Raw genomic sequence first — 19,851 nt, forward strand, 5'->3', positions numbered from 1 at the left:
CCCAGGGGTGCAGTCAGACAGACTCAATTCAGTTAACTTTTACCATTTATTCCCAAAGAGAGAAGGCATCTAGCGTTCAGACACAACCAGATACAGTTTGATCTGATTCAAATAGCTTAAAAAACAGATTCTCCTGAGCACCAGCCTGGTCCAGGGGACGGACCCAAGGGGCAAAGGCAAGGAACCAGCTAACGATCATTTCTATTTACATGGAAAATCTCTGCACCATTAAAAAATTAAAGTCGTTGGGCCAGTCCAGTGAAGAGGTAATAAGGTGTTTATTAAAAACTTTTTCACCCGGAGGCAGTTAAACATTTATAATTTAAAACCCAGCCCACTACAAAAAGGGGGGAGACGGGGATAAAAACTGTGCAACATTGACAAAAGGACCGAGAGAGTCAAGGCCCGAGGAGGGAGAGCCCCAGGGGCCTGGGGTCCCTCCTCTCCCAAGGCCAGGAGCAGCAGCAGGGTGGGCACTGGGGGTGCCCCCGGCCCCTGCACGGCCCAGTGCACGGGCCTCTCCAGGTGGGGCGGTGCCCCCAGGAAGAGCCGTCAGTAGTGTGTATTCATCATGCAGAAGGAGAGAGAGCCACAGCAACTCAGGAGCATCCTGGGCGGGACGGGGGCCTCAGTCACCCGCCTGAGCCCAGACACGGAGGTTTTCGGGCAAGTGGAGGTGTGTGTCAGGGCTGGGATGGGCCTAAGGGCCTTGGGGAGCTGGGACAGGGGCTCCCGTCCCTCCTATCCCTCCCCAGGAGCGTGCCCCACCCCACTGTGCGGCAGCACCCAGAGCCCCTACCTCCCCCATTGCTGAGGCTGTACCCCACGGCCACTCGCTGAGAACGCCAATCACCACAGCTCCTGCGTGGGCAAAGACAGGGCCGTCACTGCCCACGGGGGCTGCAGACAAGGACCCTCATTCCCAGAGCTCTCCTGGAACGTCCCCCAGCACCGGGGGCCCAGCCCTGCAAACCTGAGAGTCACTCACCCTCGGTCTCCCTCCAGCGTGCTCTGGATCTCCTTCAGGACTCCTGCAGGGCAGGGGGCAGGGGGCAGGGGTGGGGAGCAGAGGCGTGGTGAGGCCAGCTGGGGCTGGGCCAGACACCCCCCCTTTCTGCCCCTTCTACTGATGGGGTGAACGGGCCTGCCCCCTTCAGGAAAACGGCCCTCGTTCCCACCCTGGCCTTCCAAGCACGCTGCCACCGCTCCCCCCCGCACATCCCTCCTGCCAGCCAGCCCACCAGCCCCTGCCCTGACTCACTCTCGTCATTGAGCAGGGCGTGCTCCATCATGGGGCCCGACCTCCTCTCTGGAAGGCAGAGGCCAGGCCAGGTGAGCCTTGGGCCCTCCTCTGCCCCAGCTCCCTGCTTCTGGGGGTGGGGTCGCTGAAGCCTGAGCCCAGGACTGGAAGGGAAGCTGTTTCGACTCCCAGCCCGAACACCACCTGCTCACCTGGGATCCCCTTCCCTTCCCAGGTGTGCTCACAACGCCTCGGCCCCCCACGCCCCTGGCCCCAGAGAGGCCTGTCTTACCCTCTCCATCACTCTGGCTCCCTGAGTTCCTGTGGAGGAGAGACAGTAAGGATCGGGGGCCACTAGGCTCCCCATTCTGGAAAGCCCTGGTCCCGTGAAGAATGAGGTCGACTGACCAGCTTGCATGGGAGGGTGGGGCATACAAAGCGGGGCAAGGAGGCAGAGCTGGGAGGGTGGGCTGAGTTCACGGGGGAAGGGGACTCTGACCAGCCCCCAGGGGGCACCCCAGGGAGGGTGGGGTGAGGAAGGGCTGGAGCAAAGGCCACCTGCCCTGTTACCCACCTGGCTCGGCCCAAGGCCTTCTCAGGGCCCGATTTGTCGCGGAGACGGCTGTGGTTCTTCGTTTCTGCTGAATCCACCAGGCACCGGGGCTCAACCAGCCACTTGGTGGAGAGAGAGAAGCGCTCAAACTCGGAGGGTGAGATCAGGTAGAAACCTGGGGGGTGGAGAAGCCTGGCAGGTGAGGCCAGCCTGAGTCTCCCGGGCCTTGTGGCTGCCAACAGAGCTGCCCCCCCCGGGGGGGATTAGGGGCCAGAGCCTCCCAAAGTTCTCTGCCTGAGGAGCCTGGCCTTGACCGGAATACCCACGACTGCCCTTCCCAGCAGCCCTCGCAGCACAGCAGGAGCCCCAAACGCAGCCCTGCGGGCAGAGGTCTCGACGTGCCCACCGCCTGCACACCTTGGCCGTATTTGGTGAAGACGCAGGAGGCGATGCCGCTGACATCCTCCCGGCGGATGCAGCTGTACCGCACCTGGGGCTTGAGCAGGGGCAGCGAGACCACCTGGATGTCGCCCAGGTTGGTGAGGACGGCCAGGTGGTGCTCCCCGTAGTCCTCGGCTCGACAGCTGCCGAAGCGGGCCGCGCTGACCCGCCGCACCCGCGAGCCCTCCAGGGCGGTCAGCTTCAGCTTCAGCCTGGCGCTGACCTTGGGCAGCGTGAACACCTAGGGCACAGGGCAGCCGGTCACACCCGCAGCCAGACCAGTTTGCAGAGCTTCATCCGGTCAAGCGAGGACTTCCCGCTTCCCTGCCCGATGCTGCCGCCGGGCCTGGCCCTCAGATGTGTGGTCGCGGCACTCAGACTGCGAGGACGCCAGGGCCTCTTCCTTCCCTGTCTGTGTTTTCTGTCCCTTCCCCAGACACAGGTCCTGCTTCAGTGTCCCCACCACTGACCCTGGGGCCCGGGGGCTCCAACAAGACCCCGCTTCTTTCCTGTGCCTCTGCAGCCCTCACACAGCAACTACAGACACAACTTTAAGTGAGTCCCAGCCATTGTCATTTGTGCCGGGGATTCCCGGGGGACCCCACCTCCTCCCATAAGGCACCTTGAACTGCTCCTCTGACACGACAAGCAGCTGGTGGCTTCCCTGCATGTCGGGGCTCTTTGACAGGTCGTGGGCCACTTCCAGGGGCTCGGGAAGGGGCACGCTGTGTCCGTCCAGCACCAGGATGCCCACCACGGGCGCTCGGTGCATCAGCTGGATCTCCTTGGCTGCAGGGACGGAGGTAGTTGGGGGGGCTGGTGGTTGGGCGGAGGACGAGGCTGGAGACACCATCCCGCTCCCAGCCGAGGCATACAAGTGCTCTCCCCCTGCCCAGCACTCACCCTGCTCCGCCCGCACCGGCTCATCCATTCTCCGCTCGGCGGGGGGCACGCGCAGGGCAAAGGCGTAGACGGTACCTCCATTGGTACCAGCCCACAGCGAGGGGCAGTGGCGGGAGCCTGCCAGGAGGCAAAGGTTTACAGCTAACCCCTGGCTCTGGGGGTCACGGGGAGCCAGGAGACCTGGCTCACTACCTGTGTGGCTCCAAGGTCAAGTCAGCCAACTTTCATAAACCTCAATTTCCTCCTCTGTAAAATGGAGCTGCTGTGGGCCCTGCCTACCTCCTGGGTGTAGACGGGAAAGGCTGGGAAGGCTCTCTGACAACCAAGAGCCCCATGCAGATGATCCCAAACCCAGGACAGCTCGGCCCTCGAGATACAGCAGCAGACAGCCCTCAGCCCACCCTTGCTCTGGCAGGAGAAGAGAAACAGCCAAAGAGCTTCTAGAGGGCCTGCTGGGTACCAGCAGGCACGTGGCACGTCCCAATGCTCACAGCCACTCTAGGAGGAAGCTATCCCTCCATTTTACAGGGGGAGAAGCGAGACCCAGAAAGGCTAAGTGACACGTCCAAGGTCACACTTCTAGAGAGTGGTGGAGCCTGGATACGAAGCCAGGGCGATCAGCCTCGGAGACCCAGGCACGGGAGGGAAAGGGGCGGGCGGGGGCTCCAGTCTCCCCTTGCTCACAGGGGGAACCCCTCTTAGGGGTGCACCAGCCAGCAGCCTCCGACACGCCCTCACGCCAGAGGGCCCCCCACCTCCAGCTGGCCACTCACTGTCCCTCAGGTAGGTGTCAGCGAAGTAGAGGGTCCGGACAAAGCCCGTGAAGGAGTCCTCCGCCGAGCGGGCCTCGATCTTGCGCTGCACGGGCGCCAGCTCCATGTTGTGCAGGCCAGTCCTCTCCGCCCTGCTGCCCCCCTCCTGCACCTGCAGCGGAGTGCGCCAGGCCTGAGGGCGGGCTCTGGCCTTCCTTCCCGGGGGCACCCGATCGCTCAACAGCGAGCCTTCCGGGAAGACTGGCCACAGCCCCTGCCACCACCTGCCTGGTAACACTGACTGAGGACGTGACCCTGAGGCATTACAGTGACTGCCTTTCACACTTAGGGAAGCCGAGGCACAGACAAGCAGTGTGACGGATCCGAGGTCACAGGGTTGGCAAGGGTCGGGGGTGGCCCAGAGCCCGTGTCTGTGGCCAAAGCAGGCGGGGCAGGGAGGGGTGGTTGGGACCTGCCGCTGGCTGCTCCGGGCTCTGCCCGGGCTCGTGCCCGGCCTCAGCCTCACCTCTCCCGGAGGGCCAGCAGGCCGCCGCTTCCTGCTGGACACCCGGCTGCGACGTATCCGGCGGAAGGACTGGCGCAGGGACTTCTTTAGGGACTTCACACGGGACAGCGGGCCCTCCAAGGCTAGCTGGTCATTGGGGTGCAGCGTGCACCTGGGGGGACGTTGGGCCATCAGCGTGGCCAGGGCCTGAGGGACCTTGCCAGTCCAGGCACCCATCCCAGACCCGGGCCCCGGCCACCCCGGGAGGTCTGCTCACTTGACAAAGACCTGCCGCCGCTGCTGGTGGTCAAAGAGACCAAAGCCGTGGCTGGTGCCAAAGGCCACCAGCCGCCACTCGGAGTGCAGGGCCAAGGAGGTGACCACAGCCGGGGGCTGGCACTGCACCAACACAAAGGGCTGGAAGCCGGGCTCGAAGTGCACGGGCCCTGGGCGGGCACACAGGCGCTCGTGCCCCTTCCAGCGGTAGCCCTCCTGGTCCTGCAGCAGGTCGGCCTCCACCTGCTCCATGGCGTGCTCCGCCTCCTCGTCATTCAGCTCCAGCACCAGCACCTGGGCGGGGCGGCAGACGGGCTGAACCACCCCCGGCACCAAGGGACAGCAGGACCTCAGGGACCCTAACGGCAGGGACGGCAAAGGACCCAAGATCCACGCCAAGGCCAAGGGTCAGAAGTGCCCAACCTCTGGCTCTTAATCCTGATTTCTGGAGGAGAAAGGCCTCCCTCTAATGGGATCAGGGAACTTCTATTCACTGGGAGGAGTCAGAGCCACAGGGGCAGGTGATGTACCAGGGGGGGCGCTCAGGAAGCTGGTTCCCGGCCCTGCTGCCCCCCAATACTGAGAAGGAAGCTCGTGGGCCTGAACGCTGCCCCAAGTCACCTGATCAGCCCTCCCCACTGCTCCCCACGCCCAGCCCGGCCTGCTACCTGCCCTGCTGTGCCGGCCACAGCCAGGTAGCCACTGTATTTGCAGAGGAAAATCTTCTGGATGCCCAGCCGAGGATCGTCACTGTAGGGGTCGAAGGAACCCACCTGACAGGGGAGAAGAGCTCCGTGAGGGGCCATAAGCGCTGGACCTGGCCCGTCCCCGCCCTCCCTGGTTCCCAGGCTCCGGGCCTCACCTTGCGGAGGGGGGGCCACTCGTCCTCACCCTGGGCATTGAGGCTCTCGTTGGGGTCTGTGTCAGTGAGGAACACCCGTACCGTGCTGAGTTTGTAGAGCAGCTGCAAGCAGACGCCCGAGGCATCCCAGAACCGCACTGTGCCGTCCTCGTGCCTGTGGGCAGAGCCCGCCTGCCGCCCATGAGAAGGATGCCGGGCCAGAGGTGCTCGGAACTGGCACGCACACCCCCCGAGCTCTGCTCCCACCCGACACGTCCCACTAGGCAGGAGAGTGCGATCAACGTCACCTACCCCGTGAGCAGCAGGTCCCTCTGGGGCGGGGCCGGGGCCAGGCTGGTGCCACCGTCAATGGGCCACTCCTGGAGGAGATGACGGAGAAGTTCACGGGCGAGCCTGGCTCTGGGCTGGGGCGGGGCTGGGGCCGGGGCCAGACCTACCATGGTGGAGAAGTGTGTGTTCTGCCGGCTGCCGGCAGCGATGATGCGCTCCCACAGCTTCAGGGGGATGTTGGAGACATGGTGGGAGCAGGTGATGGCAGAGCAGTGCAGGGAGGCCAGGTAGGGAGGCTGGACCGGCGGCCAACCAGCCGTCTGCAGGTCAATCACGACCAGCTCCTCCTCAGCCAGCACTACCAGGGCATAGGGGTCATCGAAGGCTGTGGGGACAGGCCAAGGGTCAGGGGCTGCAGGAGCCACTGGGAAGCAGTCTGTCCAGCCTGGCCCTGTAGAATCTGAGGCTCTAGGGGTGGAGCCAGGGAACCCACATTTTAAAAGCAAGCTCCAAATCCAACAATGCATAAAAAAGAATCATATTCCACGACTAAGTGGGATTTATCCCAGGTATGCAAGGCTGCGTCAACTTTCGAAAATCAATTAATGAAACCCATTGCATCAGGAGGCTAAAAAAGAAAAATTGGGAACTCCCTGGCGGTCCAGTGGTTAGGACTCATGCTCTCACTGCCAAGGGTCCGGGTTCAATTCCTGGTCGGGGGAACTAAGATCCCACAAGCCGTGTGGCGTGGCCAAAAAAAAAGAAAAATCACATGACCATAGCGATAGATGCAGAAAAACTATTTGACAAAACCCAACATCCATTTATGATAAAAAAAAAAAAAAACTCTCAGTAAACTAGGAATAGAGGGGAACTGCCTCAACTTTGATCATCAATGTAGAAAATCTAAAAGAATCGACCAAAAACTGGCCCTGGCTCCCAGCATGCTGTCAGGTGTGAGGAGGGAAGAAGAGGCTGAGAAAGGAGGAAAAGCAGGTTCGGAGTCTCCCTCCAAAGGGCCACCGGCAAGGCTGGGAGAACACAGCCCAGGGTGTCCTGAGCAGGCCTGCCTCCCTCACCTGGAGGCCTCGGGCCTGTCAGGTCAGAGTCATCTAGGGAGGAGGCCCGCCCTCCTGGAGATCTCCCGCCAGGCCTCCTCTCTAGGTTTCGACACCAGCCCTTTCTGGTCTTGCCTGTCACCCAATTTAGAAAGCTGACTCAGGGCTTTGTTGGCCTGGCTGAGTTCCAGGTGACCAGCTCAGCTGGCCCACACTGCTACCTGCCCCACCCCCCAAGGAGGGCTTCACCATGTCCAGGCCAGGAGCCCTTTGCCTCAGCCGGGTGGCTGTTAAGCCCAGGAGTGCAGATCTGCCCACCTTTGGGCCAAGTCCCAGCTGAGCCGGGGAAGGGCAAAGAGAGTTTGGGGTGGATGGGAGGTGTGGCCAGCAAGGACAAGCCACAGGCCAGCAGGGAAGGAAAGGGAGCAGCCTCGGGGACACTAAGAAGAGGTACAATGGGGCTTAGGGACTCGGGGATGGCAGCTTTGGGAACGCCTGCAGGCCCTTCCTCTTTGTTTATGGATGGGGGTGGACCCGATCCCCACACCTCCTGGTGGCCTGCCCTCCACACTCACTCCCGCTTGCCTACCAGCCTCAGGGTTCGCCTCAATGAGGACAGTGAAGTCGATGACACGGGAGGTGAAGTCAAAGGCTGTCTGTTGGCCGTTATGGACCACTGAGATGCAGTGGCGGTCCCCATAGCTGGCCCGCGGCATGCCGCCCTGGAAGATGGTGAAGGGCAACCTGGCAGGCACAGAAGAACAGGGGGTGGGCTGCTGACACCGCCCCAGAAGCCAAGGGCTGAGCCGGCCGTGGGGTAGTCCTGTGACTGGCCTCTGCAGCAGGGCCTGGGATGGGAGCTGGTCTCAGTGTAAGTGCTCACTCAAGGTCCCCAGGAGGGGCTGGGGCGGACCCCCGTCTCTTCCCAACTCAACAGCCCAGGAGAACTTGGGGGCAAGCAGCGGAGCAGGCAGGCTGCAGGCTCTGAGTCTCTGCCGCCACTCCCGTTTCAACCAGTGCCCCCTGCCCCCCTTTTCTGCTTATACATCAGGTCTCCCTGTATGATTCTGTTTGAAGAAACAGGTCTGCTCCTAAGACAGAGTTTGGAACCTGCTGATCTGAATCATCTCTCCAGGAGGGTGGAAGGGAAAGAATGGGAATGAGTTTTCAGGAATTAGTCAGAGAGAGGTATGAATGGCCCCCCCTCCCTTCCCTGGAGACCCGGATATGAGACCCAAAGGCAGTCACTAGGCACCATCTCCCCCAGGCAGAGGTTTGAGCAGCCTTTCCAGCTCCCCAGGAAAACTCTAGAAAGGGAACAGGACAGAGCACTGATACCTACCCCTGCTTGGTGGTCAGCCAGAAGATTTTGGTAATAGCTTTGCAAGGAAAAGGGCCTAAAAGAAAAGGAAATACCTTGAACGGTCCTCCCGCTCTCAGAGGCCCGTGGGTCTGCAGCACAGATCCTGCATACCCACGGAGCAGATCTAGGCTCGGGAGTCTTGCTCTGAGCAGTTCCCAGAGAAAGTCACAGTGGGTGTCAGAAAACCCGCTGTGTGGCTTTGGACACAGCCTTCACCCTCTCTGGGCCCCAGGTTTTGCTTCTATGAGTTGGACACCTACACCTGAAAGCAGGAGAGACCGACTGGGGCCAGAGAGGACACCGCCTTGCTCACTGGAAGGCGGTCCCAGGTGGCGGGCAGAGCACTGACCGTAAGGCACACAGCTGCGCAGGGGCTCCGGTTGCAGGGTGTCACTGGACACGGGCCACTGGCAGTAGCTGCCGTCAGAATGGCAGCTGACAATCAGATGCCCGTCCCGCTGCCAGCAGACGTTCTCCAGTTGCTTCACGGTGGAAAAGGAGAGAGAGAGCGCACAAAGGCTGGGATCAGGGGTGCGGTCCCATCGCCTGCACCCCCATGCCTCAGACGGGGGCTGGATGTGTTATGTGGGGCCTGGGAGAACCATGTGGCACCGCTACCTGGCTGCTGAGGAAATGACAGAGCACACAGCTGCCCTGTAGGTCCCAGATGACGACAAGGCCCCGGCTGTAGCCGACGAGGATCTGGTTGGGGTCCCGGGGATGTTCCTGCAGAGCCTCCACCATCTCAAATGCCCACCTGTGGCAGACCTCCTCTGGCAACCTGGGCGAGGGCAGCACCGTGAGCCCACGTCACCGTCCACCGATGGGGCATGGCTGAGAGCACGGCACAGCCATGCCCGGCATCCCCCGAAGCAGGGGGCACTGAATGTGCCAGCATGGAAAGGCTGCCAGGACACATCATCAAGGGGAGAGAGAAGCAACACATAGAACAAGGCGGCGATAGAGAAAACCCCCTAAGGATGCAAACACAGGTGGCACAACTATAAGGAAAAGCAAGGAAGTGATTTCCAGAAAAGCCGATGTGGTGGTTACCTCTGGGGGAGGGAGGGAGCTGTGACAGAGAAGGGCAGGTGGGGGACCCTGGGGGGCTGGCAAAATTTTGTGTTTGCCCAGAGTTGGCTGCACAGACGCTCACTTAACAAGAATCCATTAAACTGTACATTCAAACTTAGTGCATTTCGGTAAGGTGTTGGTGTTTCATAAAAAAAAAGTTTTTAAGACCTACAAAATAAAACTCTCTATATCAGTTGGCCTGGCCTTGAGCCTTGACCCCCTCCTCCTTTTCTGGGTCTGGAATGCTGATGTGAAGTTTGGAGGTGCTACAGCCAACAGAAGACCATGAGGTGGCAGGCACAGGACCAAGAGCCAATACTGAGGAGGGCGAGTAGGAAACAGAAACAGTCTGGATCCCAAGGGCGTTTCTACGCTCAAACCCAAACCAAACCCTCTACATTTAGAATGAAGATTTAGACCAACAGGAGGGGTTCCCAGGGCACCCAGGCTGGGAAAGCCCAGCAGGGGCTCCTCCTCGACTAGACTCCCACTGGCGCGGGTAAGGTGGGCACTGGTACAGCCACACTCTGAGGAGCAGGTCCTTCCGCCGTCCTGCCCACAGGCCAGGCGCCCCGGCTGAGCACCAGCCCTGCCTGCCACCCTGTAAACAGTCCTGCTCTGACCATGGTCATGCTGCCCTGACCGTACCGTGCCCGGTGCTCAGAGGGACCCAGCCCCAGGCAGGAATCCTCCCAACCCAGCAATGCCCAGCCCTGCTTGACCATCACCCGGGGCCTGATGACTATGAGTGTTACAAGCCTGGTCCAGAGCCCTTAGGAAGGTCGGGCCTGAAGCAGCTCCACAGCCCAGCACCCTGGCCTCCTCCCTGCCCTTCTTCACTGCAGAACACTCCACGGCCATCAACCTGGCTTCCGTAAGCTCCTGCTGGACTCCTCCATCCCCTCCTGTTTTGGGCCCTGGCCCCCCTCCACACCCAGACCTGATCTGACTCCCTCTCTCCCACGGACACCACCATTAAGGAGCAAAGATTCTGAAATGATCTCAAGAAACCTACAGGTTGTGGCCGCCAGGGATTTGGGGCCATGGAGCCTGCATGCAAACGAACATGTGGCAGAGACTCCAAAACACAAGCATCAGCAGAAGCTGCCCAGCTGATGCAGGGAGGTTTGGGCCCCGTCTGCCCCACTGTGGAGCCCCGGGGCTTTGAAAGAGGTGGTATCAGTGCCAAGAACGCTGGACTGAGAGTTGGTGTCACTGCACAATCATTTTGAGCCTTGTTTTCCTTTTAAATGAGGTGACAAGTTACTCCCAAGACCCCTTTTAGTGCTGGGATGCTAACTCTTTTTTGGGGGTGAGATTCTCAATTTGGGGGACAGATGGAGAGCTGAGAGTCTGTCCTCCCATCCCTACAGACTTCCCAGGAGAGAAATTATAAGCTCCTGAGGCATAACCGGGATGGAACGGAGAAGGCCACTCGAGGGGACAGGGTCCTCAGGGCACGAGGGTCTCCGGGCCCGGGGCTCACCGCTGCAGCACAGCATCTGAGCTGATCGTCCGGTCCTCCAGCACGCGGAAAGCCGGCAGCTGCACCACGAACACACTGCCGCTCTCGGTGCCCAGGTAGAGCAGCTGGCAGGAGGAATGCGGCAGGACCACGGTGATCTGCGTGGCACTGGGGGCGGCCCTGCAGACGGGAATGATGGCCCGTGAGCTGGCTCTGACCAGGCAGAGGGCACCCACAGATAGGATCCCCCGACTCCCTCAGCGGCCCCAGGGAAGGCCATGCCTGCGGGCGGGGGAAGCAGGCCCGTAAGGTCCTTTGATGGGGTCCAGCGACTCAGGCCCGGAGAAACATACTGTTTTTTTTTCTGCCAAGACAGGAGACAGATGGCAGAGAGCTGGGGCTAAGAGGCAGAAAAAAATCCCTTGGCGCCTCCCGCGTAGGCTCCGTGTGGGGTTGGGGGGAGGCGGGCCGCAGCCCTGCCAGCTCCTCCCAGGGCACCCTGGAGTTGGTGCGCGGGTCAGGCTGGCTAGGAGAGCAAGAAGACTGAGTTCTTACCCTGGGGGGCCACGCAGCGTGAAACTCTCATCTTCCTGCAGCTCTGACACCCCGCCTTTGACCTTCAGGCTCCACAGGTGCAGGCTGTTGTCATCCAGCAGGGTGACCAGCTGGCACTAGGCAGGAAACGGGGCAGAAGCATGCTGTCTCATTAACCAGGGAGGGACAGCATTCACCGTGACCTTTACACACTGGGGCGGCCCAGCCTGTGCGGTTCATTTCAAAGAGCCCCAAAGCCAAGAGACCCCTGGCTACTGTTAGGGTGGCCGTGAACCGCAGCTGGGGAAAGGCAGGTTTGTCCCGGGTCCTCCCATCAGCACCAAACCCAGGGCCACCAAATGCCTGCCTTTCCATACGTCCTTTCCGGAAGCTGTGAAAGTAAGAAGGGCATGGGGGCAGGGGGGCCTCACCTGGCCAGGCAGGAAGTGGATCTGCACTACCGCGTTGTTCTCACGGTGCAGCCCCATGAACTCCACCCCTGGGGCACCATAGCTAGGAGTAGCAGGCTCAGGAAAAGCTCCAGAAGGCAGGACACCGCCCCTTGGCCTGCCCTCTGGGCCCACGTGGCAAGGAGTGTAAATACCCAGCAGCAGAGAAGGGCTCGCCCTCTCCCCAGGCAGCCGGGTTGGGGGGTGTTTAGGGTGGGGAGGAAACAGCAGGGGGCCTGGCCCGAAGGCACCGGGCCAGTAACCTGACCCCTGACGGTAAAGCCAGCCAACCAGGGAGAGCTGTCGCAGCCAGGAGGGGTGAAGCATTATCTTGGCAACTGTTAGGCTGTTCACTGTACCTCCGCTCCCCCCTCCCACCTCCGCCCCACCGAAACCCACAACCTGAACTGCAACAGACTGTCAGCTACCACATGGTGGCACCTGTGAGAAGATGCACAGGGCACCCGTGGGCCCACTGAGAATAGTAACCAGGATATGGCCGTGGCCTGGCGATGATTAACCAGCTGAGGGAGGGCTGAGTCGGTGGAAGCTGGGCCTCTGCCCTCCTGTGTACACACCCCCTGCAGCCTAGTGCTGCTGACTTGCACCCCCAGGCTCCCCGCACCTGCCCTGCAGCAGAGGAGGGAGTTACAGCTTTGCTGGAGGAGGTGCCAGGCTGGGCTCTCCACGGGTGGTCTCCCACCTCCCAATTCCCCTAGGTCCCACCCTGGCTCACCGTGGGGGCTCAGGTCAGATTCAGGGGGTGGGACTCCCAGACTCGTAGCCCAGCCCAGGCCAGAGGACCCAAGCAGCGATTCCCCATCCTGGAACCTGTGGGCTTGCCTCTGAAATGGACCCACTGGACCACGTCCAGCCTCAGGCCAGGGAAGGACTGTCCCCGCCAACTAGGAGTCCAGGAGTCCTCTCTCCTCTCTCTCTCTGTGTGAGTGTGTGTGTGTGTGTGTGTGTGTGTGTGTGTGTGTCCGCGGGGGGTGTGCAGGGTCGGGGGTAGAATCTGGAAGAGCAGCTGCCTTCGCACAGCTCCTCTAACCCAAGGCCACCCCTGTCTCTGGTTTGGACAGAGCCCTGGACCCAGTCTACTGATCCTTTGGGGGTGGGGCCCATCCCCGGCCTCCACTTACTGCATTCGGGGCTGACTCTTAAGAGGGTATTTGGAACGTCCCGGGAACAAGAGGGGTCATCTGCAACTTGCTTTTCTATGGAGGGTTGGGGGGATCCTTCCTGAATCTCACCAATGCCAGGGCCCCTGGCCCTTCCAGGGCATCCCTGGGTGGGAACTGGGAGAACGGAAAGGATACAGCTTGACGGCTCCGGAGCGGGTGCCGATGGCCAGGATGCGCAGAGAGGGGCTGTAGCCGAGGGCGCTGGGCTGGTGCGGGAAGCCATGCTCCACCGTCTGCAACGAGAACCAGGCAGGCATGGGCCTGTAGACACGTCCCCTCTGCCCCTCCATGGCCGGGGGCAGGGGGTCAGTGCCGGAGGGAGGAGCCGCAGCAGAGAGCCACCCCCAGCAGGAAGAAGGAATTCAGTCTCGTTCAGGTCCCCCGGACCCACCTGGGCCCCACCCTCAGTCCATTCCTGACCCGGTCCTTGGCCACATGGCCCTCCCTGGGAGCTCATTCTCCCGGGACACCGTGCTGGCCCCTTGCTCTCCAGGAACTCTGACCTGGTTCCTCCACCACCCGTACTGTGGGCGACCCACCCAGCCCTCCTGCAGGGGTGCGGGGGAAGCTCTGGGGGGCTGGCACAGAGGAGGCACCAGGTGGCTCAGGAAGCCCAGCTGCACCGCAGCTCCAGGCGGGCCCCTGGGGTCCGACGGAACCCACGGCTGCCCTTCCCGACTCTGGGCCACCCGAGGCTCCTCCAGCACTGAACATCTGCTCTGTCTCAAGTGCCTCGTTGCCACTATGAGTTCTCTTCCACCATCTTCCCAGGGAGGAAGCTTCTGGAGTGTTGTTGCAGACACATGCCTTGGCTCAGTTCTTATTATAGAAATAATACACATTGTAGAAAACTTGGAACATATAAAGGAGTTTGAAAAAGAAGACAAAAATCACCCACACTCCCACAACCGGAGTAACCCTTCCTAACAAGGGTGTGTATCCGACTATAAGCGTGTATGGGCCTATACTTAAAAACAGACACCTCAGAGAAAGACAAATACTGTATGATATCACTTATATGTGGAATCTAAAAAATACAACAAACTAGTGACTATAACAAAAAAGAAGCAGACCCACAGATATAGCAAACAAACTAGTGATTACCAGTGGGGAAGGGTGTTAAAATTTTTTTTAGATTTTGGGACTTCCCTGGTGGTCCAGTGGTTAAGACTCCGCGCTTCCACTGCAGGGGGTGAAGGTTCAATCCCTGAACTAAGATCCTGCACGCAGCGCGGTGTGGCCAAAAAAAAAAAAAAAATTATATATATATGTAATTTTTAAATGTTTTAAATAAAAAATATGAATAAAATAAATAAAAACATATAGAAAGGACAAAAAAAACCCCCAGAGACCTAATTGGGACCATGCCACATGGATATACATACAGACACATAGCTCTGTGGTCTGGCTTTCCACCTATAGCCAGCCCAGGCTGTTAAAAGCAGTAAAAGGACTTTTATTTTTTATTTTCGTCGCACGGTATGGCTTGCGGGATCTCAGTTCGCCAACCAGGGATTGAACCCGGGCCACGGGCAGTGCCGAGTCCTAACCACTAGACCACCAGGGAACTCCCTAAAACGACTTTTAAACGGCTGAAGAATATTCCTCAGGGGGAGGTGCCCTAACTCACCAGGCCTCTGTTATTGAACATTTACTTTGTTTTTAGAGGTTTTGTAATTGCCAGTTGCATCGATGACTATTCTTGGGCTCCTATCTCTGCCTGCAACTCAGTATTTCCTTAGGCAGGTGTCCCAGGGGTGGAATTACAGGTTAAAGAGGTACGGATGTAAGCACTAGAGACTGAGACTGACAAACCATCTTCGGGAAGGTTTTCGGTTGTTTCTTAGTCAGCTAACCCCACTCTGGCCCCCCCCAGCAACCCCCCGCCCCCCACCCCCGGCCAGGGGATACTGAACCTGTAGAGCTATAGATTCGAGCAGGACAGAGGATGCCAGCCAGCGACTTCAAAGATTTTTTTTTTTTTTTTGTAAACCATGGAGACTGCCCTGCAGAAAAAGGGTGCCCCAATGAGGCAGCTCTCCTTAGGCCCAAGGCTCTACTCTGGGCTTCACTCGGCCTCCAAGGGGCAGAAGGAGATAAGTCCTGGTGACAGCTGGAGCGACAGCTTAGCAGACCCAACTGCTTTGCTGCCTGCCTGCCCACCCAGGCCAGTGGCTCGCGGACGGGGGCCCTGTGCTGGGGTTGGCCCAGGGATGAGAGCTCCAAAGAGTGCCTATTCTGGGGACACGTAGGTGTGAGGGCCCCACAGGCTTGGTTCTCTGCCAGGAACACAGTCTGCCCTGCAAATGGCTGTACCTGGAAGGGTCATCTGGGAGGGAAGCAGCACGCCAGCAGGAGCCCTCCCCCGCCAGCAGGAGCCCTCCCCCGGCCCGGCCCCCCAGCCCAGGTTCCTGTTCAGCTATGTAAAAAATGCAGAGCCTGGAAAAGCCTTGGGGAGATGGCAGGGTATCTGGAATGTAAACATTTCCCAGGAAAAGGAGGGCAGGGCACGTGACTCGGTGTGTGGGACGAGCTTCCCCAGGAGCCCCCACTAGGCCTCGGCTGGCCCCAGGCTGCTGGGGCCTCGGGAAGTCAGAGGCCCGAGCTCCAGAGAAGGTTCCTGGGATGATAGCATTTCCTCATCATCACCAGCAGCCGCAGCTCAGCATCACAGTCTCTGGAATTTGGAGGACTCTGGGGGAAACACCCAGCAGGAGCCTGGTGGCCAGCAGGGGCCCAGACCCTGATGCCCAGTATAACAGCCACAAGCCGTGTGTAGCTCCTGAGCCCTTGCACAAGCCGTGTGTAGATCCTGAGCACTTGCAATGTGACTAGTGCCACAAAGGAACTGAACTTTTAATTTTGTTTAATTGCCATTAACTAAATTCAAGGATGGACCCTTAACTCAGTAATTAGAAAACTTCCCAGGTATGTTCTTGGGTTCCAAAGGAACAGGGGCTGGAGTTAGGCAGACCAAAGCTTTGAATCTCCTTTTTCAACTGTAAATCTTCCAAACTCTAAATATAGATCACATATTCCTAAAGAAAATTTAATGGCCAAATTGAGATGTGCTGTAAGTAAAAAATGTACCTTTGTATTAAAAAAAAAAAAAAAAAAAAACTAAGAAAAAAAAATCTAATATCTACTGACTACACGTTGAAACAATAATATTTTGGATATATTGGATTAAACAGAATATGTTATCAAAATAATGTTACTTGTTTAAAAAATTTTATAATGCGCTTCTACAACATTTTAAATTACATGTCTCATATTATATTCCTATGGGACCAAGGTGTTACCCTAGACATTTCTACCTCGGGCATCAGCAGGAAAGTCAAGCCAAAGAGAAAACCGTCTGCAGCTTTTTGTCAGGTACTCAGGCTACACGTTTTCCTATCAACTCACTGGCAGGAAGTTCTCCTAACATCTCACCTGAGTCACACCTGCTGCGGATTAGCTCTTTTCCCTAGCCCAGAGGGAGACAAAGGTCAGGCCCATCGTTCAGTCACTCATACTCATTCCTCATTTCTTCAGGGTCCTGAGGACACTGTGCCACCCCTCACTCCCGAACCACCTTCTTTTCCATAGGCTGGTTTCGAAAGAACAGGAACTGAGTCAGGCCCATGAAACTTAGAATCCCCAATACCACTTAAAAGGTGACTGGACTTGGACGAGCTGCTTTGCCTCATTTCACATGTGGTAACCGCGATGATGCTAATGACTGCACTGAGCGGGGGCGGGGCTGTCCTTGGCTCCAACAAGATGAGCCTCAGGACAACCACCTGACCGCGGCTGGAGGGCTCAGCTGGCCTCACAGCGCACACAAGCCTTGCCTTCCTTCAAAGGTTCTCCCTCATGCCTTCCTTCAAAGGTTCTCCCTCATTCCCTCCTATCCCTCAGGGCATCTTCTCCAAGTTGACCAAGCCTCCCTCAAAAACAACATAAGGGGTGGGAACTTCATGGTGACCCTGACTGGCTGGGGCCAAGAGGATGGATTCAAATGTAGATAGTGTGGTGACAGGGGATTCCCCAGGTCCCAGAGGGGAAGCGACCCTGCTTCAACATGCAAATAAGACCCACAATCCCTGAATGAGGCAACATGATATGATGAGGTAAAGCGAGCCATGAGCTCAGGGAACTGGCCGAGCAAGGAGGCGTGGGGACCCCAGGCTAGTTCCTTGCGTGGGGACCCCAGGCTAGTTACGAGAGGCCCAGGGGCTCTTGCTGGGAATGAGGAAGGGAGTGATTTGGACGTGGGGAGAGAACAGAGGTCAGTTAATTGAGGGGAACAGGGAGGAGCTGGACACCCAGGGCCCGAGAAGCCTGGGGAAGCAGGAAGTTTCCACGAGGCCCCTCTGCCTGTGCTCCGGCTGCCTCCCAAGGTGGGGTGCCCTTCCCATCCCCTGGTTCCCCCTCCCTCCGACTCCTAACAGCCTTTTAAGACGTGGTTCCCCCCACTGCAGCCGCAGGTCCACGTAGACAGGGACCCCTCCAGGCTGGTTTAGGGTTTAGGCACAGTTCCAGGACCCCAGAGCATAGAAGGTATGTGACCTCCCTTAAAGAAAGCAGCCCCCGGGGCACAGGAGGCGCTCAGCCCCAGGGGTGTCCTGCTGTGGACTTCCAAGGCACACAGCGACCCCGATCAGCCCTCCGCCCAGGACAGCGGGCCCGGGTTCCAGGTCCGGCCCTCCCAGCCAGAGACCCCAGCTGTCTCCAGCTCAGGTTCAAGCTAGGAGGCTGACCAAAGTGGGGTGTCCTCCCCTACCTCCTGAGCTCAGCATCCAGCCTACCTGGCACTGCCCCCACCCTGCTACCTGGCTCAGGTGACCTCTGCCAAGGGAAGAGAGAACAATGAACTCTTTTGACAGAGAGTTGGGAAAGGAGAGATTTCTAGGAGCCGCCAAACTGCAACATTAGCCTGGTGTGGGAGAGAGAGAAAGCCCATCTGTCTCACGCCGGCTCCGGGACCCCATTTCAGGTTCCCGGAAGGGAGAGAGCAAAGGCGGTTTGTCTGAGAGCGAGGGGGCCCTTTGTCCTGCCCCCAGCAAGGGGGGGGACCCTGTCCAAGATCGAGGGCTGAGGAGTCCCTAGCACTTGCTGGGGGGGCAGGAAGGAAGGCTGCCCAGGGGCACGGGGTAGGAGGGTGCACAGGGGGTGGGCTGGGGGACAGGGAGGCACTGCCCCGTACTGGGTGTGGTCAGCCCAGATTCCTGGCGGTGGCAGCAACCTGGCCCTCCCTGTGCGGCTGTCACCTGACACCAGGGGCCCAGCCATGCAAAAGCCAAGACCAAACCGCCTGGCCCTGGACGGGGCAGCTGGTCAGGAACACACTGTTTGTTCAGGGCCTGGGGTGGGGAAGGGTGGCCCAGGCAGGAAGGGCGGCCAGCGGGTTTCACCAGGGGAGGCAGGGCCTCGAGGGTATTTTCAAGGAAAGGGTTTTAATTTAACATGAGCTTACGTCCCCTTGTCCCCTCCCCTCGGAGTCACTTCCTCCCTCCTGAAGCGCCCAGTGGGTCCCGCAGTCCCCTCATTTGGTCCTCAGTGGCCCTGCTGGCACTGCCAGCTGACCTCTCTGTCTTCCCAACAGGCCTGAGGACCCGGCGCAGGTGAAGAGACAGAAGGCCGCACCCTGAGGCTACACGGCTGTGGGCAGATGGAACCGGCAGCCGCATCCCCAGCCGGTGCCCCCTCCAGGTACTCAGGCTGTGCGAGCCTGGAGGCCTCAGTTTCCTCACCTGCAGAGTGGGAACAGCGCCCACCTGTGAGTCGTCAGGAGGCTGAGGCAGACCCTGTAGGGCATCAGCTGTGTGTGGGAGCCATTCAAAGCAATTTAACTCACTCAGCCCACCAATCTGGGTGTAGGGGTGATTATAACGCCCACTTTACAGATGAGGAAACTGAGGAGCAGAAAGGTTAACTAACATTTCTGCAGTCACTCATTGAGGAAGCAGCACAGCTGGCATCTAGACCCAGGCCGCCTGGCTCCAGAGTCCCCGCCCCAACCACTGCACCACCTGGCCCCTTTGCTGCTTGGCATGGAGCCCTTGGTGAACCGGAGCTGCCCCTCGGACAATCAGTCCCCAGCAGGGATTTCAGAGCATCTGTCCACAGACACAGCTCCTTCCCAGGTACCGCAGCCGAAGAAACAGGACATGCTGCTCTCGGCCGCCGGGGGCCAATTCCCTGCTCTCTCTGAGGCACCTCGCTTGGTGTGGGTGTCAAGGAGTTTGGCCAGAAGGTACTGGAGGGAGAGGCCCAGCCGGTGTCTGCAAGCCTCTTGGACTGGCCTATGATGGCGCCACCGTCCCACCTCCCAGCTCACTGCCCTGCAGACCGGCGCTTCCGGGATGGACACTGCCTGCTTCCCCAGACGTGAGGCTCAGAGCTCCAGCTCTGTGTATCTCACTGTCTGCTGGGACCCGCCCTCACCCGAGGGTGCCAAGATTCTCCAAACTGAACCTCGAGCCAGATAACATTCACAGAGCTGTGCTGATACTGGAACCAGTAGCCACTTAGGCCCTTCAACTCATACATTAACTCGTTTAATCCGCACACCCACACTGTGGGGTGGCTTCTGTTACCCTCTCCACTTAGAGATGAGTAACTTGTCCAAGGTCACCCAGCTGGTGAACCCAGGCAGTCAGGTGCCGAGGCTGGCGCCACTCACCCCTGGGCAAGACTGCCTCTCGATAAGTGGATGATCATCATTGCTGCTGTTCTGTCCAAATCGAATGTATCTCTTTCCTCAACCCTGCTCCTCGCCCCCCCTGGGCTCCCCAACCCAGTGGGTGGCACCACTGCTCAGCCAGGATGAAGGACACCCACCTCCCTTCCCTCCTACACTCCGTCTATCACCAGGTCTCATGAACCTCTCGCCCTAAATAGCTCTCAACCAGGGGCTATTTTACTGGCCAGGGGA

At 59.1% G+C, this 19,851-nt stretch overlaps 1 protein-coding gene across 10 annotated transcripts in view; it reads right to left on the reverse strand.

The window, feature by feature from the left end:
- Positions 1 to 259: 259 nt before the first annotated feature.
- Positions 260 to 19,851, reverse strand: part of LLGL2 (LLGL scribble cell polarity complex component 2) — a 33,100-nt gene continuing 13,508 nt past the window's right edge. For 7 of the 10 annotated variants that reach the window (XM_061176263.1, XM_061176258.1, XM_061176257.1 and 4 more), the window contains 23 exons: positions 13,065 to 13,162; positions 11,728 to 11,809; positions 11,318 to 11,433; positions 10,784 to 10,942; positions 8,842 to 9,004; positions 8,573 to 8,705; positions 8,203 to 8,257; positions 7,450 to 7,604; positions 5,824 to 6,187; positions 5,533 to 5,686; positions 5,339 to 5,443; positions 4,672 to 4,964; positions 4,416 to 4,566; positions 3,911 to 4,061; positions 3,138 to 3,254; positions 2,857 to 3,023; positions 2,211 to 2,475; positions 1,815 to 1,968; positions 1,533 to 1,561; positions 1,262 to 1,309; positions 989 to 1,031; positions 800 to 861; positions 260 to 610 (listed from right to left, as the gene is read on the reverse strand). In XM_061176263.1, the coding sequence (XP_061032246.1) occupies positions 600 to 610; positions 800 to 861; positions 989 to 1,031; positions 1,262 to 1,309; positions 1,533 to 1,561; positions 1,815 to 1,968; positions 2,211 to 2,475; positions 2,857 to 3,023; positions 3,138 to 3,254; positions 3,911 to 4,061; positions 4,416 to 4,566; positions 4,672 to 4,964; positions 5,339 to 5,443; positions 5,533 to 5,686; positions 5,824 to 6,187; positions 7,450 to 7,604; positions 8,203 to 8,257; positions 8,573 to 8,705; positions 8,842 to 9,004; positions 10,784 to 10,942; positions 11,318 to 11,433; positions 11,728 to 11,809; positions 13,065 to 13,162 (3,075 nt within the window). In that variant the 3' untranslated portion in view covers positions 260 to 599. Of the gene's footprint in view, positions 611 to 799; positions 862 to 988; positions 1,032 to 1,261; positions 1,405 to 1,532; positions 1,562 to 1,814; positions 1,969 to 2,210; positions 2,476 to 2,856; positions 3,024 to 3,137; positions 3,255 to 3,910; positions 4,062 to 4,415; positions 4,567 to 4,671; positions 4,965 to 5,338; positions 5,444 to 5,532; positions 5,687 to 5,823; positions 6,188 to 7,449; positions 7,605 to 8,202; positions 8,258 to 8,572; positions 8,706 to 8,841; positions 9,005 to 10,783; positions 10,943 to 11,317; positions 11,434 to 11,727; positions 11,810 to 13,064; positions 13,163 to 19,851 lie in introns of those variants that run through there. The other 3 variants (XM_061176265.1, XM_061176264.1, XR_009698472.1) reach the window with 3 other exon arrangements.

The sequence above is a fragment of the Eubalaena glacialis genome, chromosome 19 (genome assembly GCF_028564815.1).
Source record: "Eubalaena glacialis isolate mEubGla1 chromosome 19, mEubGla1.1.hap2.+ XY, whole genome shotgun sequence".
In the NCBI taxonomy this organism is placed as follows: Eukaryota; Metazoa; Chordata; class Mammalia; order Artiodactyla; family Balaenidae; genus Eubalaena; species Eubalaena glacialis.